Genomic DNA, 18,431 nt, shown 5'->3' on the forward strand with positions numbered 1-18,431 from the left:
GAATTATTGTTGTTCAGAAGTTTAATGAGGTTCAGAGACCACATTTGTGGTTGGCAGCCTTGGCTAATTCATCCTGTTCCCTTAGCCCTTAATTTCCTATATGAAGGACAAAGACCCTGGCTGCAGGAGGATTGATCAAGAACTGCCAGCCATAGCTTAGTGCTGTTGTTAATTTAATAGCATCGCTGATCTAATTGAACCCAGCCCTGGCCTTTGTCCTGTCCCACTTGATTTACACGCATGCGCTGCCCGTGTCATAAAGGAAATCTCCTGCCTCTCTTAAATAACACTAAGCTGGAGGAACGAGGACGAGGGGGTGGATGTGCAGATACCACACGGAGCAGTTATGCGGGAAGTGGCACAGTCAGCCCAAATGGCTGCTGCCACCTCCCCCCCAGGACATCCAGTGGCAGATTCCTGTCTTGTCCCATCTCCTACTTGCACCTCAAACGACCAGCACCCTCTGTACCTATGGATGGAGAGATGGAACAAGTTCCCTGTGGCCTTCACCTCCCCATGGGTCTTAGACAAACCCACAGCTCCTTGCTGAGGGAGCAGAGAAACATGCAAGCACTGGACATCTTTTATTTTGCTTTTTAATGTGGGAGGAATTCAGGCTGCACTCTTGAGATGGGTTGGGGAACAGTCAGCTCTGACCAGAGGACTGGAGTCTGTCTCCTTTCCTGGTATCTGACAGCAGCCTGAACTGCATCAATGGCAGGGAAAATCAGCGCTGGGGGCAGATGGTTTCCACCTGTGCAGGAGCTCTCCCTGCCCTTCTCAGCCCCACAGAAGCCTACAGTCTTGTCCTGTGGCTTCCAGTCAGTGGCTAAGTTGGCTAATCCTTTCTTCCATGTGTGACCTAGGAACAGTGTCCAGGGAGACTTGGATGCCTGAGATGATGTTCAGACCATTGATGGGAGGAGAAGAAGGTGACTAGAAGATGATTTCACATGGTCTTGGTCATTCCCAAACCAAACCCCAGAGGTTTCCACATACCATGTGACTCATGGGCTCAAGAGTTGGTGGTACTGAATTCACGGGAGATCAAAGAATATGGAGTTTCATAGCAGGTTGGGCCCAGTTGGGGAAAACACCAAGTAGAAATGTGTTGTTGGGTGTTGCAATGCCAAAGGATTCCTGATCAGCTTCTTTCCCATCTACCATCTGCAGGCAGAGAGCATGATATCCAGCCTGGCTTCCAGCTGATGTGCGCTGGAGGGAGTACCATGGATTATTTTGCTGGAGTTGTAGGAGAGCTTCATTGGGGACCACAGTGTCCTAGTTTGAAATATGACTGCAGCCATGAATTGGGCACCTGTGTTTATAGGCCCCCTGGGGCAGACTGTCTCATCACCTCTGCATGACAACAGCCAGCACAATAAAGGCCTGATCCTCCTCACAGCTTTTTTTTCTTTTCTTTTTTTTTTTTTTTTTTTTTTTTTGGTCACTTCAGTAATAGTAATGATTAACAGTAATTATCAGAACAGTAGTGGGAGTGTCCCATAATGCCAGTGGCTGGGGGAATTCCACTAAGTGCATCTGCTACAATGCTTAGTGCTGGTTACCAGGCCAAACAAATACACTGTGAGACCTGTGGCTCTTTCCTAGATTTGGTTTCTGGAACATGTGCTGGCTAAGCTGGTTTCAGGTGGATTGCTGTTTACTCCATCATCCCTAATGACACACTGCTCCTGTCCAGGGTGCCCCAGCTCCCGTGTGCCTGGCTGGCATGCAGGTGACAGTCATTGCTGTGTTGCAGCCAAAACGTGGAGTCTGTGGACAGCTGAAGTCCCAGTGGTGGAGCAGGGCCTGGAGCACAGGGTGAGTCACAGATCAGGGCTGCTTTGGATTCAGCAGGCCCAGCACAGGCAGGGAAACAGCCTGCTAGTCAACCCTTCCTCTGCTCATGTATGCTTGAGATATAAGAGCAAAATATTTATCAAGGGCCAACAATAAACTTGCCAAAGGGATTGAAGCCAATGCAGCTGAGGCCTGTGACAGCCAAATTCCCAGATGGAGCAGTGAAGAGTCAGGGGCTCAACTGATGGTGTGTGTAGCACATATTGCTCAGGCTTCAGTGCAGGCCTTGGGGGCTGGTCCTGTGCTTCTCACTGACAGTGCCTTCCTCTTGTCTTCCTCATGCTGGTACCAGCTATCCTGATGGGAGATACAGAGAGGCATGGAAGGTTGAGATGGAGAGCCCAGAGCCTGGAGGAACTGCTGAGCAGAAAACCTGACAGTGGCTGGTGAGTCACAGCAGTCCCCATCACAGTGGGTTTGCTGTCATTTCACTGTCCTGAGGTGGATGTGGCTCTCTGGGCAGAGCCATGGAGTGGGTGGGCCATAGAGGAACATGCTGCCACGTAGAAATTTCTGTTCTCCTGGCCACCAATCAGGGGCATAAGTGATGCACCCATGTGTGCACATGGTGACTTGTCAGAGAAGGCAATCTTCATCTCTGCATATGTTCTGTCTCTCAGCAGTTAATCCTTGTCTCTGGAGAATGAGAAATTCTGTGAAGAGATGACTTTATAAACTCAAAAGATGTGTTGATGCACAGAACAGCACACAGGACTTATGGGTAAGGGGCAGGTGTTCTTCCAGCTTGCTTGCAACCTACAACATATTGTGGGGAAATTCCCTTTGCTTCCAGCTTTGTCCTTCTATTATTCTATTCCATGTAATTGTTCTAAACAGTTCACCCTAAGCAAGGAGAAACAATTAATAGATTTAGGGACAGTGATATGGGGGGCACTTGGCTTGATAGCACTCTCTGCAAGGGCACAGGTTTGTTTAGCACCAAGTAAAGGCAGAAGCCATGGAAAGACTCCACAAATGAGAAAGGCTTCAACCCCTTGGAGGCTAAGAAATCACTCAGCATGGAGCACTGGGCTGTAATTAGGAAAGGGAAATCACCAGCTGAGCATTAAGAAGTTCTTGCTGCCCGTGAGATGTGTTGAGCCATTCGGGATTTGCCCAGGGGAGAGTAATGGCAAAGTCATATAAGCCAGGAGAATGAAGTTTTTAAAACTGTCATTTAGGGAGGAATGCAGCATCAACTGGGAGATCTGTCTCCCTTTTCAATGCCATCTTTCTGAGATGGATGACAATTAGCTGCTTGGGGTTTTTTTCCTTTCTTTTTTAAATTGCTGGTTAATGCTGACCCAAGAAGTTGGCAAAGAAATCAGTGAATCTGGGGAATTGTTCTTTATTTTTAATAGCAAAACATCTATGTTATCCAGTAACTTTGACCTCATGCTGTGTTTACAGGAAGAGGCATTGGCCACTTTCAGCCCTGGGTGCAGAATTTGAACTCTCATAGTTTATAGGAGACTGGTTGTTTAATTCATCCCTCACATTCATGGCAAATTTGTAACTGACCTTTAAATGGAGTAATTTGGCTCAAGGTTCTTTACTCCATTTCCTCCAGACGGTTGTATCTACGTGTTCCAGTAAAAAATACATTCCCTTCTTAGGGCATTTGTGTTTCCGTGAGTCCCACAACTTTTACCATTTATGATTATCAGAAAATCATGGAATCAGTTAGGTTGGAAAGGCCCTCTAAGATCACCAAGTCCAACCATTCCCCCCAGCACTGCAAAGCCCACCGCTGAACTGTGACTCCAATGCCACATCAACATGCCTTTTACATCCCCTAACTTAATATTAATCTTTGTAGTTCAAATGAAAATGCTTTCAAGAGTGAGGTGCATTCCAATTGATGTCTGACTTTCTGAGAGCATTTCTTGAGCATCCCTCATTTTGTGCACTGCAAGCTTGCTGTATGCAAGTCTGCTTACAGACATACTGACATATGCACTCATGCTGTTTGAAAAGTTCTGGATGATTTTCCCAGGAATTTATGAAATTGGTGCTTTTTGTTACTTTGTGCATGTGTGCAACAGTGGTGAGTGCAAGACTAGGGATGATTTTCTTTCCATTTCAAAAATACTTTCTAGCAAGAAAAATGTTGATTTTTCAAATGTGTCTTGTTTTCAGGAGAAGAAGCCAGTGCAGATCCATGCCCACAGCAGCAATGCATAAAGGGCTGGGTGCAAGTCCTACAGAAGGTAGCTAAAGTAAGTGTACAGACACTTGCCATGTATGATTTTAGTTATGTAAAAACACACAGATAAAGTGGCAGTTCATTGCTGTGAACATCTGTCTTCTTCTACAGCAAGTCCTCATGAGGGAAACAGACACCACAGAAAAATACACATTTTAGCTGTGTTTTTTGCTCTTTAAATCAAAAAGGACATGTTGTTCATAGCAAGTGCTGTATGCCATCAGTGATGGATACACTGACAGACAAGGCTCAGTCCTTACCCTTACAATAACCACTGCCATGAATCTGCTGCTCTGTCCCAAAAGGGGAGATGAATGCTTGAGACATTGCAGGGACTGTGGCAAGCTGAAGCAAGGACTTCAGCTGAGCCTCTGTACTTGGTGAAGAGGTTCTCTTCAAAGGTGGTCATTAAGGCAAGGCAAGGCAATAAAAGCAAACAAGTCTTTTGCACAAGTTCTTAAGGTACTTCCTCATATTACACTTGGTAAAGAAAAAAGCCCTGAAATGTCAAAGCATCCAGGGGGCTACTCACTGGGTGGGTGCCAAGGGGCACAAGTGCCCGGGCGCCGTGCCCTGGGCGTGCCGGTTCACCCGGCACCCTGAAATCGAGGCCAGCAGCGGCGATGCACCCGTGATGCTCTATTGCCCAACCAGAGCTGCCTCCCAGCATTGCACAGACTTGTCGCTCCTACCGGGACCTGTGGGATGCAATGAGCCTGCCTTACAATGACCCCATTGGTGCTGCAAGGCCTCTGGGAAAACTGGCTCTTAAGGTGTGTGCTAGCCTTATCCCAAGAGGCATCCTTCACGTGGAGGAGGGGATGGTGAAAGCCGCACGCCGGGATGCCGGATGCGAAATCAGGTACTGTGAAACAAAGCACATTACAGAAAGATGAAGCAAAGACGTGTCCATGATACTTGTTTTCCATATATTCAGATCTGAAAGAGGAAATTCCAATGAATTGCTCCAATTGTGTCAGCGTTACTTGGTATCTGGGTACCGGTACAAAACTATAATTAAATGTTGCCTTTCAGAGGATAAATCATGCAGGAATTTAAGGGTAAAATTAATTATAAAGTGGAAGTTCTTCGGTGATGCTGCTTTTTAAGGCATCCGTAAGCCCACACGCAGAAACACGTTGCTAATAATTGCAATTCCTTCCTTTACTCATGATGATCCCTGAAAGAGCAGACAATAAAATCCTTAATAAGGGGGATCAGCACAAATTAAGCAACAAAAACAGTCATGCGGCATCAAAAAGACACCATCTGCATGGCATGACTAATGAGAGGTGAAAAAAAGGGACCTTAGAAAAAGATTCCAGCTATGTTATGTCCCACTTGCTGTGAAGGGCATCCTTCTAAATGCTACTTTCACACTGAGCTTTATTATATTTATCTTGCCAACTCTCATACCATTTAGGTAATTAATGCGTGGTGCTGACACACAATTCTGTAGCAACATGCTGCCTTTTTTCTCTTCAGCATCTCCATGCCACTATAGACCTAAGAAAATGCTCCAGAAATAAGGAGTATGATTTGTACCGGATCTCTTGCAGCCCCCTGAATGAATGTCTTTATTTCTTAGAACTGCATTCTGCACAGGGAGTTGTGGTACATGTGGTACATGGTATTCTGCACTATCTTCTGCAGTTACCTCTCTTGTATCAATAACTGCTTATAAAAATGAGAAACTGGGGACAATTGAGTCATTGGCTGTCACAGTGCAGCTCAGTGCCAATACTCAGGCTCCTTTCACTATGAGAGAAGCTTATCAGTGCCACTGATAAACTGGGTATCTATGTGCCTTTACAGAGACAGATAAGGCTGGGGAAGATGAGTTTTCCTTTAAAAGGAAAATAAGTAAGCCATCATTGCTGAGCAGCTTGCTGAGATGAAACACACTTCATATTTTAGGCAAATGTGTGTAGTAGGGATTTGGTGTGTGGGATACTTCAGTCATCCGATGGTGGGATGTAACTGCTGAAAGAGGTCTTGCCTAATACAGCGACAGAGTGCGTGGGCTTCAACAGGATGCTCGAAAGGAATCTTTTAAAAAGTAGCTGTAACTGGTTGGCTGCTCTTTCAAGGATCTTACAACTGAAAGAGGTGTTGCTTCCAGGAACTGCCTGCGCTACTGGGCCGTGATGAGGCCAAGGGCTGGAGGGGGAACATGGCGCACACGCCCCCTGAGCTCAAGACCATTGCAGGTGTCGGGCGAGGTGCTGGCATTCCTGGTGCCTGTGCTGTAACTTAATAAACCATTTCTGCCCCTAGCTCTGGGGCTCCCTGACAGCTGCACGTTTGTGCTGAGGATCACTTCAGAAATGCCAGGAGATGGAAGATTAGGCCAGCAACTTTCCAGCTGCCCATCCTGAGGTTACCAAACCTTGGTTTAGGTAGAGGTGGTGTTTGTGGCAATGCATGGCCCAATGGTCCCTTGTGTGAGCTGGCTCTGGTCCGCAGGGCCTCATGCCATTGCCCATCGCACGGATGCTTTGAGGAAAAGCAGAGACAGCGTCCCGAGGTTGTGCCGTAGGCATCCACAGCCCCGGGAAGTCCCGGGCATCAGCGCCTGGGCTAGACTGCTCAGACGGCTCGGGTAGTTTTACGGCCCCAGGTACTATTTGCAGTGCTCCCTGCTTTATCGAGGGACACCGCATGCACCGGGGCACCAGCCGACGGCCGGAGGGGGCAGAGCTGCCCCGCTCCCGGCTCTGTCCGTGCCCGATGCCGTGGGGCATGGCCCGGGGGCGGCCGTGGGCGGCAGGCGCGGAGGCTGAGCCGGGCCGCGGCCCCGAGCCGGGTGTCGCCGCGCCGGGCTCCGCCTCTCCGCGGGCACATAAAAGTGCGGGCGGTCAGCCGGCCGCTTCCACACCGCTGTGCCGCTCCTGCCTCCGCCTCCTCTCTTCCTGCGCCTCCTCTGCTCCCTGGGCACCGAGGGCGATGGACGCCGGCTGCCTGTCGGCCCGCAGCCTGCTGCTCTTCCTCGGTAAGCGGCGAGGTCCCCGTTCCCGCGGGCAAGCGCTGGGAGGGCATCGGGTGTTGCGTCCTGGGGCAGGGGCATTCTTTGGCTCTGCGAAATCTGCCTCAAAGCATGAAGTTCAGCTTGCCTTCCAATGAAGCTGATGGGTTTCTCTCCGAGTTGGAGTCCCAGGTGCTGACAGGTGTACTGGGGTGGATTGTGTGAGCTGAGGAGTGGAGCACACGCTGCACTCTGCGGTGTTATTACAGGGTGTTTTTGTTGCTTGTGCGATGCCCAGGTGTGTCCTGTGACTGAGTGGAGGTGGACATTCTTTCCCTCCTCCCCAGCTTTGCTCCCAGTGCAGTCTGTTCTCTTTCACCTTCACTTGTCCTGTTTGTAGCCTGGTCCTGCTGCCTTCACCCAGGCCATGCTCTGGGCAAGCTCAGTGGGTGAATCCTCACAGCAGCAGGAACTTACTTATGGTAACAAAACAGGTTGTGGCCTCCTTCTGCTTGACACTTCTCCTCCTCCTCACTGGGAGTGTGTTACTCTATGGTATGACATAAGCTACCTGAAAGTCTCAAGTGAACACGTGTATCCTTAGAGCATCAGGAGTCCTGGGGCCTGGGTGTGCTGTGGTGCAAGAGCTGATCCTTGTCACACACCTCCACGGGGCGCTGGCAGTGACAGGTGGCGACTGCTGAGAGCTGGCCCTGTTGGGCAACTTGAGCTGTGTGGGCAGCACAGTCCTGAGACCTGGCACACTCAGACCTTGCTTTAATGACAAAGCATATTCTCACACTCCTGATGTTGGGCTCAAGGTCATAGTTGATGGACAAACACAGTTCCCAAGACTTCTCTTTTGGGACAGATGTTTTCTTCACCTTCTAAGCCCACTGCAGTATGAGTTTGTGTCTAGGTGGGTATTTCCATAACAGTTGATGGATCAGCTGCTGCACAGTATCTCACTTGCCAGGACAGCAGGCTAAACATCTTGTAGTGTGTGAGTCAGCCATGTTTTGCACAAAACTGACACTGGTAGGAACTGGTATGTCTTCATGGATTTGTATATGAATTTCTTTGTTTCCGGGGCAGGCACAACATCTAATAGTAAGGGATGGATTAGTCATAGCTAGGTGGCATTATAACAAGTGCTATGAGCACTTTACTGCCTTCCCCTCCCAGGGCAGGAGTGTAAGCAGAACTTGCTGCTTCTGGGAAGACTGTTTGTCACTGGTGTTATGCCAGACTGGAAGAGGTTGCCTCTGAAGTGACAGTCCTTGCCAGGTTCATTTCCTGGCTATTGTGGGCGTGGAGACTGCGCAGCAGAAAGGCAGTGGTGGGAGGGAGATGTCACTCACTCCTGAGAGGACACGGTGCTGTGCCAGACACATGCAGGTGTGATGGTAATGGCCACAAGCCCGGGCCCTTCGTTTTCTGGGAGTTGCTGCAGGAGCCTTGGCACTGATCTCCTTGTGCTCACTGTAGTGCCCACTCAGTGGGGGAGGCAGGTGTTGGACCTCCAGACTCTCTGGACAGCTCCAGGAGCTGCTGACCTGTGTTCCTGTGTCACATTCTCCTGGCTGCCAGCAAAGCGGCTCAACATAAAGATCGCTGCATCTGACAACGGGGAAAGTGTTAGTGGCCGATTCTGGCTGGAAGTGATAATGGATTTCTGCTCTTGTAGCATAGGGACCTCAGCCCCCATGCAAGGGGTGGAAAGCAGTGTGGCCAGGGCACAGGGGCAGCCTGTGAGTGAGATCTCTGATGCGTATGTCTCTGGGGGATGAAAGCAGTGCTGGGATGATTGGGTGCACGTAACTCCATTGTCTCTCCTTAAGGGTAAGTCCTGGTACAGTGCTGAAGATGATGTGAGCCAGTAGCCATTTTGGAGCACCAGTCTTCCTATGACAGACTGGTGTTTTCAGAGCTGCCTTAGAGCTGCTGTGGCTTGATTCTGGACATCCACAACTGTGAGTCTGCAGTTCTGGAACTGAACAGTGGTAGCAGGGATGCTCACAAAGCCAGTGGGACCAACTCCCATGTTCCTACGTGATTGAAACAAAGAAGGCCTTTAACAGTTAAGACATGCTCTGGATATTCAAAATAAGGTGATAGGGATGCACTTTGATCTGTCTTTGCAGGTAAAATGGGCTGAGCTCCTTCAGGTGCGTGTCGCCTGGGCACTTCTGCTTTGGAAGTGCAGCCTATGCAGAGGGTGTAGGTGCTGCTGCTGTGGCAGAGAGACCAGAGAGATGCCAAATGGGAGGTAGCATCATTCAGGTGAATTAGTACGAGACTGGCAGTCTCAGTGACAGACACAGCAAACTCAAACAATGATTGAGCTCTCGGAAACCTGACAGCTCCCCGAGTGTAAATCCTCCTCAGAGCAGCCTCAGTTTAGTGTATCTTGCATGTGCATCCTTCATCCTCAGTAGTCATCCTGCCACTGGGAACTGCAGCTGGCTCACAGTGGGCAAACTGATGATTAACCCTTGTGGGTCTTCTCTGACTGAGGCTGCAGGAAACGAAGGCAATTGGTCACCTCATTTTCCTTTCATCCCTCATGGGATGCAGTAAGCAGCAGCATTATTCCTGTTCCAGTGGGTGCTGTCAGTGTTAACTTTGCAGGAATACCTGTGAAGCTGGATGGATTATGCGTTCATGCAGTGATGTAGGAATACAACATGTAACACTCACATTCCTGCAAGACACACATGAAAATCCACCACCTCATTAATCTTATCTTGTACCCTGTGTTTGCTTAATGAACAGTGAAGGAATAAAAATATAACCTCTCCCAGGTGCTGTGTTTAGTATGTATCATCTGATAAATATCCTGGGAAAGGCTCTCCTTTGCCATTGCTGTGGTCAGATCCCTTATCCTCCCAGTGATGTCAGAGGGGAAATATGTGCATGGGGGAAAGGGCAAAACACAGCAGTGCAGAGCAGGAAGAACTTTGCCCAAAACCAGCAAATACTTCTGGGTGTCAGCAGATATCCAGGTCTGCAGTCCAGCCGTTCCAGCCCTGAGTGCCTGCAATCAGGTGGAGGAGGCACCCCGCACATGGCTGGGGTTGGGAAAGCCCTTGGGCAGTGTTGGAGGAGGAGGTTATTTTTAATTTGCCCCTCATAGATGTCTGAGTTGTGGCCTTCAACTGGAAAGTCATGCTTTCTTCTGGAGCCAAGAGGAGAACTGACCTGCCTCTTCCATGGACCTATGTTGGAGTTTTCTCAAATGCAAAAGCCAGGTTCTGCTAAGTCTCAGACTGGGAACTCCAGCTTGAAAAGCAGCTGCTCGGGTTATGTCCAGGTCAAGGAAGTGTGCGAACTGTGACAGAAATTTGTAGGCTGCATGAGATCCTCAGCTGGCTTAATCCATCTGCTTAACAAGTGGCTATCTGGGATACCTCTGGCATGTTTAGCCTGACTTCTGTTAATTTCTGTCCTTACTTCTTTCCGTGACATGATGTATCCTTAGTGGGACACTGCTGTCCTATGCCACGGCTCCTCCCTGCCAAGGGAGCAGCTTAGTCCATGGAGCACTCCTGAAGTGTCCCCCTAGCTCCTGGGAAGAAGAACTGACTCGGTAAATCTTTTTCCACCATCTTTTGGGACCCCAGGTCCCTAGGTTGCCACTGACTGACAGCCAATGGCCTCTTCTTTCACACACTTGAACTTTCTGTTTTAGCAACTCAGCCTGGCCTCACAGAAGTGTTAACCTGCTGCTGCTGAGGAAATCTACAGTGAGCACACTGCTGCTTTAAAAAAAAAAATCCCACCCTGAAAGTAAACTTGCATGTCCTGCCCCATTGGAGGGAAAGGCAGGTCCTGCTGAGTCATGCCAGTTGGCACAGGAGCCTCCAGCTGGTACAGGTGCCGGCATCATGGATCTGTTGCTGTTGCTCTGGCTCTGGGGGACCTGGGCTTTGTTCTTTCTTCTAGAGCTGGGTGGAAATCTGGCTTATTAGCTTGGTAAAGAGTGCAGTGTAGAGGGAAGTAAGAAGGAGGAATGATGTTTATAAAAATGCAAACACAGGAAGGAGCACTGTCCCTTTTAGATATTCCTGCTGGTTTTGTGTGTAGCTGGAATGATAAAGGAAGACTACTAATCACCCAGAAATAGATGAGCTGCCGGAAATCCATTAATTACCACTACTAGATTTAACCCTGAGATGTAATGAAACTTTCTAATAACTGGAGTTGAATTAGAACGATCAGGAAATTATGGAGGCACACTCCCTCCATTAGACATGCATGATCTGACAAGTTAATAGAGGCAAACAGCCCAAAGACACAAATTACAGACTTCCGTGGAATGGGGCTGATGACTAAGCAGTTCATGAGCAGGTTAATTTGTGACCACAGCTGGAGTGTTAGCCAGGTGGATTTCATGGCCAGCCAGGGCAGACATTCACTATTCACTCACTATTCCTCATGGACTAGCCATGAAGCTACAGGTACCTGTGCTAGCTTTCAAATCCTCTTTGGAAATGTTAATTTGACTGGTAGAATACCTGAAAGCTGTGCCTGTTTCCTCTGGTGTTCTGCTGAGTAACAGTGGCCCAGAGTCCATGAAGTGGTCAGTAACCTCTCCAAGCCCGTGGGCAGGTGAGGAGTGTTTAGTATCTTGTGTTAGGGGCTTTGCAAGCAGGCTTTTAACCAAAGAACTGCCAAAACAGTGGGTGTCAGCACAGGAACTGTCCAGCCCTTCAGCTGCCTTCAGCAAGGAGAGGGCTGAGGAAGTTCTTTGCTGGTAAAGAGCAGCTTTTGTGTTAAGCCTGCCTTGAGCAGTTTCTGGTCTCTGAAGCCAGTGGTGGGGTGCAGGGCCTAGCTCAGCACTGACCTGGTGTGCTGAGTCACCCGCTGCACTGACTTGCAGATTCCTAGGAAATTCTCTTCCTGTGGGCTGTTGTGAGTCAAGGATATCTTGATTTTTATCAGCAAAAGGACTCCTCCTGTGATGAATGCTGGATTGTCATGCCTAATTGTGGAAGCCTAGCTACTTCCCTTGCACAGGTGCCATGCCAGACCAGTCAGAAACCTAACATAATCATCAAATGGCCTAATTCCTGCCTCTCCCCATGATCTCTCCAAGCCTGTTCCTGCCCGGTTTTACTCAGAGTGTGGCTGAGAGGTGGTCACAGACACCAGGTTCTGTTGAATCTTTGTTCTGCATTATAAGTTTGTGTTTCAGAGGTGTTACTTTGGGCTGCTGCATATAATATAGACAGCACATCACTCAGACCTATTTTTTTTCAGCTTTCAACTTCGGGTCTTTCCTACCATGATGAGAAGCTTTTGTTCTTCTTGCATAAATTACTACAACAGCTTAAATACTGAACTCAGAATGCATCTAGTTTTGACTATTGTTTTTATTCTCTTAAGGTTACCTATTGCAAGCAGCCCTGGGCACAACAGTGATCCCGTTATGTGGGCCTGGTGAAATGGAGAACTGCACCACAGCGCTCAGTAAGTACTGCACAGCTCTTTGTAAATAACAGATCTTTGGGTCCCATCTCCCTTGGCCCGGCAGCCTCACTGAGGTGCATTGGGAATAATTTTTCTCTGAGCAACACTGCCCACATCCCAAGGTGCTAATGAAATATCTTTGCAGTTCAAACAGAGAACAGCCCACGTGTGGCCCAGGTTGGGATAACGAGATGCAAGCCTGAAATGAAGGACTACTGCTTCCATGGGCAGTGTGTGTACATCGTGGACTTGGATGAGCACTACTGCAGGTATGGACAGACCCCACTCACCCTGCAGATCTCCCAGAGGTGAGCTTTGAGGTGAACTTGGATCTGCTGCCACTGCCACTTAGTGAAACCCCAATCCAGCCAAGTGTTAAATACTCACAAGAAGGTGAAGAGGAGTGCCATGTCTGTAATGCTCAGCTGCATTTAAGGAAGTGTTAAGCACATGTGCTGCCTCCAGTGATCTCTGTGGGAGTCTCAGATACCTAAAATTAGTGACCAATGCAGCTTAGACTTGGGACATTCATTCTGATGTGCTTCCCTGTCCATCTGTATCTATAGCAGTGTGAGATCCAGAACTCAGGCACAGCACCAAGGTCTCTCCTTTGCTCCAACCTATGGAATAAAGACCCTTTAGGCGTTTTTAAGGGTATTGCTCATTTACCTGAACAAGTTGTAGCGGTCTCTAGGACCACGTGGGCTTGAGTTACATCAGTGTCGGTGTCTTGCCCCTGAGGAAGCAGCAGGCCAGCAGGGTGGGACGCTCTGTGAGCTGCTGAGGTGTAACCCAGTGCCATCCTGTGGCTGTGCCTCTCTCACCCGCAGGTGTGACGTGGGCTTCTCCGGCGTGCGGTGCGTGCACTCGGAGCTGGTCCGGCAGCCCCTCAGCAAGGAGTACGTGGCACTGACCGTCATCGTGGTCCTGCTCTTCCTCGCTGCCCTCTCTCTCGCCGGCTACTACATCTGCAGGAGGTGAGGCTCTGCTCCTGGTGTCAGCAGGTGTCAGCATCCCCTGGGCAGCCTGGCTAGCCTGCAGCACCTCCCTCACAGGACAGCCCTGTACACAGAGCCGCTCACCTGCGCTCCAGGGCTCAGGATAGGCAGCGGGGCACAGCCCAGACCGCAGGCCAGGCAGCAGCACTCCAGGCTGTGCACCGGGATACTGGGGCCCTATGGGCTGCTTCATGTCTGGCTTAGAGAGGAGAGAGCGGACAGGGAGTGGGAAAATTCTAGTGCTTTCATTGGTAATGCCATTCCCTCAGGCATCAGGGACTGGAGAGCAGCTGGATTTCTACTAGCTGATTTGTTGATCTGGTATGTTATTGTGGTGAGTGCAATATCACGAGCACTGCCTTATCAGCATCACCATGGGGGACAGTACTCTTCTCCATGAACAGATCCAAAGCAGCAGGAATCATTCTCCAGCCTAAAAACGAATGGTAAGCATTTGTCAGAGAGCTGAGGAGGTGGAACCCCAGAGGGAGAGCTCAGCTTCCCACAGCTGGTAGGTAGCTAGATGGTAACCAGCAGGATTTCTCAAAGACAAACCTAGTACCAGCAGGAAGACTATAATGCAGATGTGGAATTTCAGTGAAGAGTTGAGAAAGGAGACTGCATTTCAAGTGATGTCAGACCTGGAAATGAGCACAGACAGAGCCCAGCTGCTAGAGATTTATAACAAATGTGAGGAGCTTATACAGCTTTTTTTTCCTTCCTTCCTTTACCCTTCCCTCCCCATCACTCCCCACAAACAACTGGCTTTCCAGAACTCACATTTCTCTCTTCTACTCCAGGTACCGGAACAAGAGGAGACAAACAAATGCCAGTGAATACAAGGAAGTTGGTGCCCTATAGGAAAAGCTGTGGCTTCTGGCAGCATTCTGTTCATCTCGATGGACTCAGTGGCTACCCATCTATTTAAATGTTATTTTTGTTAATAATAGTTACAATATTTATAACCTTGTAAAAATTTCAATCGTTTCGTGATTCAATAAGCATAGGTCAAGCATTTTATTTTCAGTGTTTTATTTTTTTATTAAATAATATTTCCCAAAAGGGAAACCCACCTAAGTGGTTCTTTGGGATAGAGATATATTTTTATAAAAACTCATCTTCTTGCTCTGGAGAGAAGAATTTTATATTTATTCTTGTGAATATACTCAAAGCACTTGTATTCCTTGAAATAAAAGTTCTAGACAAGGTCAAAATGTGTGCTGATTTCAGAGACTGGTGGTGAATGGAGTTACCTCCAGCAGGCAGCCTGTCACTGGATGTTCCTCAAGGCTCAGTACTGGGACCAGTCCTGTTTCGTATCTTTATTGATAAATCCTCATGAAAGGCAAGACTTTGAGAGCCTGGAGCATATCCAGAGAAGGGAGGTGGGGCAGCTGAGGGAGCAGGGGGAGCTCAGTGTGGAGAAAAGGAGGCTCCGGAGGGAACTTTCTTCTCTCCACAGCTCCCTGAAAGGAGGGGGCAGCTGGCAAGAGTCAGGGGATCTGCTCCCAGGAAACAGTGACAGTACAAATGAAAAGGGCCTCAAGTTGTGCAAGGGGAGGTTCAGGTTGGATATTGGGGAAAATGTCTTCACTCTAAGCTGTCCAGCCCTGGCAGAGGCTGCCCAGAGCAGTGTGGAGGCCCCATCACTGGAGAGGTTTGGCATTTGGGGAGATGAGGTATTGATGGCTTTGGCAGTGTGCTGGATTAATGCTTGGACTCAATGATCTTAGAGTGAATCCCAGCGTGGCTTGACTGAGCAGTGTCTTTGAAGCCTCAGCAGTTATTCTTGCAGAGAGAAACCACAGTATTATTAATAAAGTGTATCGATGCAGGTTAGTTCCAATGGATACTTTTAACTGGCACAAGTGGAGGAAGTCTCAGAGGACAGCTCCGAGTGCAACATATCCAACATGTACTGCATGACAGCAGCACCAATCTTGGCTCATCCATACCCTCAGGAAGGTTGTGCTGGCTGTATTTTGGAGAAGCCCATGAACACACTAACACGTGGCTGCTCAGGATGTGAGTGTAGCTACAGCAGGACACCTGCTTCAGAAGCAGCACGAGTCCACCCCATAGCATTTCTGCCACAACATCCACTGTACAGCATGGAGCAGGGCAAGGAAAATTTTTGAGTTTGGCCATATATATCTTCTTGGCCTAAAATAGTGATAAAATAGCCTGCTGAGTTTAGCTGAACCCCAGGTGCTGGCTCCCTGGAACAGGAAGGATTCTTGCATCACCTGAACCATCCCTGTTAATCCCATCCCTTCTCAGGCTTTCAGAAGATGTGAGAAAAAGCCCAGCCTGTACGTCATTGCCAGTCATTGCCAGACATCCAGGCAGGCAGTGTGGGGCTGTGCTCTTGGGTGTCTGTGGGTGTGAGACCGGTGATCCCTTGGCTTGTGCAACAGTGGGTTATCCTCTAGGGATTATGCTGTGCTGGGTCTCTGCAGGTAGCCTGTGGCTACCTTCTGCCACCTTCTGAGGTGACATAAGTGCTCATTGGAAGTGCTACAGGCCTGTCTTTGCCCAGCCCTCAGTCCAGGTCAGTCAGTGGCTGAGATGAGTTTGGTTTTTCCTGCTCTGTCTGGACCCTCGTGTCTCCCTTCAGCATGGAACTAGAAGAGGATTGTTGGTCATTTCCAGTTAACTGGGTTAACTCTGTGTCACAGGGCCCTTATTAGCTGGTCTTCAGCTTTTCACTTCCTCTCTCCTTCTTCTGTAATCCAGTTGTGACACAGGAACCTGTTCTGCTGGGTAACTGGTGACAGCTAATGGCAATCCCAGCCACAGCCTCGTTGTTACACAGCCTTTCCCAGTGGGAAGATGCGGCAAAAATCAATTCTTGGAGCCTCCTTCCATTCTTGCTGTGACCCAGTTAGGATATGTGGTGACACATCTTTTTTTCCCCCTCAGGCTTCCCTGCCTGTCTGTCAGCTACTCTTCTGTTTATACTTCTGTTTAAGCTTTTCCTGAACTCCTGGAGAGACTCAGCCCAGAGGCCTAGACCCCAAACACTGACCTGTTCCTCTACTCCACTTGGCAGGAGAGCCCCAAGAGGGGGCCTGAGCAGCCCCTGGAGCTGCAGATGCATCTGTCTGCTGCAGCACTCAAACCCACATGCCCCTTGCTGTGCTTGCAGAAGGTTACAACTGCAGTAAGAGCAGCAGCCTGGGGTTTATCGTGCCTTATACTTTGGGTCAGACACATCTAACAGGAATAGTCCACTTTCAGGCCTGTGCAGGATTTGTTAGGAGTTTTTTTTCTGTCTTAACTTTTAGCTGACTGTCCTGATCTGGCTTGGGCTTTCTCCACCTATCCTGTTGCTCATCTGACTCCCAGCCCACAGCAGCTCTTCCAGCACCTGTGTTTTTCTCACTGTTGCACATGATTGAGAAACTGCAGAGCTTAGGGCCACATACCAGCCTGCCACCTCAACAGCTTGTGCTGGCTGGACGTAGATTGCCAGTCCAGCAACCACACAGCCAGGTCCTGGGGACACACCCCAAATAATTTCTCTCTGACAATGAACCTCCCTCATTCTTTCCATGGTTTCTGCTGGCACCACCTCTGTCCCTCTGGTGCAGCTCTTCCTCACCTGCACCACCCACTGTCAGAGTCACCTTTGGTTGCCTCTTTCCTGCCGTGAGAGCACCCGTGGTGTGTCTCCCAGGTGGCCCTGCCAAAGCCTTCCTGACACAATGGCTTTGCCTGCTGCAGGTGTGGTACAGGCTCCTGCCAGGACAGTTTTTCCCTGCCTGTGACAAACTGCTTCACAGCAGAGAGTATGTGTGTGTGTGTGTGAGGGGGGGTCAGGGACTAGAGGGTGGTGCTGGAGAAACCCTCCTGATGACCTGGTCATCATACAGGTAGATGACAGGTGGCCATCAGCCTGTCCTCAGGGCCACCAGCACATCACTGTGCAGGGTTTCCGCTTGGGATGCTTGTGCTGGCAGCTCTCTGCAGGACTGAGCAGCCTCAGCTCCCATAGCTGCAGGGGTGATCCGTTTGACATCTCCCTATCCTTTTCAAACCTGGCTCATCCCAGATTTGCCCTCGTGGTAACCCTGCCCTGGGATTCTTGCCCAGAGGTGTGTGTATTTTATCCGAACCTCATTCCAGCCTCTTGGGATTCAGGCAAAGGCCAGCTGATGCTTGTTTTCAGGCCTGGGGCTGTCTGACCTAGAAAGCTACAGCAACAACTCCTTCCTGGTGTCCCGTGGAAGGATTGTGCTCGTATGAAGGCTCACTGTAAACCCTCCAAAATCTCTGGCTTTGTGCAGACATCATTGATATTGCTCCCCCTGGTCACTACATGGCTGACTTGTTTTAAGAGGGCATTAGAAGAAAAACTTTTCCAAAAGCAGCCACCAGCTACAGAACTGCAAAGAGATCGGAGTGTGCATCCTCACAAGAACTTAAAGCACCCACCACCTCATCACTTCTTGAGGAGCAAACATTTCCAGTGTGTGTGCTGTGCCCAGGTACCAAAGCTGGAACTGCCATGTGCACGGTGTCTCCGGCTGCCAGAGTGTTTAAAAGTAACCCCTGTCACACACCCTGCAGCTGCAGCCCCAGGGCAGCTGCTGTGGCAGTGCAGGCAGCTCCAGAGCTGACCCTCGTGTCTCCATAGCCTGCTGCCTTGGCCTGCCTCGTCTTGGGCAATCTCAGTGCCCTGGGAATCACGCGTTGCCCTCGGCGGCTTTCCTGGGAGTGCGTCAGCCCCGAGCTCAGGAAGCCTCGCTGACTGTCCTGGTTACATCACAGAGGCGGAGGGCGTTTGGGCAGCTGGGCCTTGTCCCCGCTGAGGCAAGGCTCGGATTGCACAGCGCATCTGGCACCTTGTGGTGCCCAGGGCTGCTCGTGAGAAGGGCAGGGATGGAGCTCAGGGAGGAGAGAGGAGCTTAAGTGTGCTGGAAAG

General features: G+C 49.5%; 1 protein-coding gene and 1 long non-coding RNA gene across 3 annotated transcripts; both read left to right on the forward strand.

Moving 5' to 3' along the window:
- The first annotated feature begins 1,502 nt into the window (after window positions 1–1,502).
- On the forward strand, window positions 1,503–4,084 carry LOC130252729 (uncharacterized). Of its 2 annotated transcripts, none has more exons than XR_008840421.1 (4): window positions 1,503–1,824; window positions 2,156–2,249; window positions 2,484–2,584; window positions 4,003–4,084. It is a non-coding gene; the product is annotated as an uncharacterized LOC130252729 (long non-coding RNA). The 2 variants fall into 2 exon arrangements; XR_008840422.1 differs by having other exon boundaries at window positions 2,487–2,584.
- A 2,856-nt stretch (window positions 4,085–6,940) lies between these two features.
- EREG (epiregulin) lies at window positions 6,941–14,712 on the forward strand. The gene is made up of 5 exons (XM_056490592.1): window positions 6,941–7,061; window positions 12,423–12,506; window positions 12,652–12,775; window positions 13,337–13,483; window positions 14,305–14,712. Exons 1-5 carry the CDS (start codon window positions 7,016–7,018, stop codon window positions 14,363–14,365), a joined length of 462 nt encoding a protein of 153 aa, XP_056346567.1. The 5' UTR covers window positions 6,941–7,015; the 3' UTR covers window positions 14,366–14,712.
- The last annotated feature ends 3,719 nt before the right edge of the window (window positions 14,713–18,431 follow it).

This window comes from Oenanthe melanoleuca, chromosome 4 (genome assembly GCF_029582105.1).
Source record: "Oenanthe melanoleuca isolate GR-GAL-2019-014 chromosome 4, OMel1.0, whole genome shotgun sequence".
Lineage (NCBI taxonomy): Eukaryota > Metazoa > Chordata > Aves > Passeriformes > Muscicapidae > Oenanthe > Oenanthe melanoleuca.

Coding starts and splice junctions, on each gene's coding strand:
- EREG (XM_056490592.1), top strand. CDS start 7,016: ATGGACGCCGGCTGCCTGTCGGCCCGCAGCCTGCTGCTCTTCCTCG. Junction 7,062..12,422: donor CAGCCTGCTGCTCTTCCTCG/GTAAGCGGCGAG, acceptor TATTCTCTTAAG/GTTACCTATTGCAAGCAGCC. Junction 12,776..13,336: donor TTGGATGAGCACTACTGCAG/GTATGGACAGAC, acceptor TCTCACCCGCAG/GTGTGACGTGGGCTTCTCCG.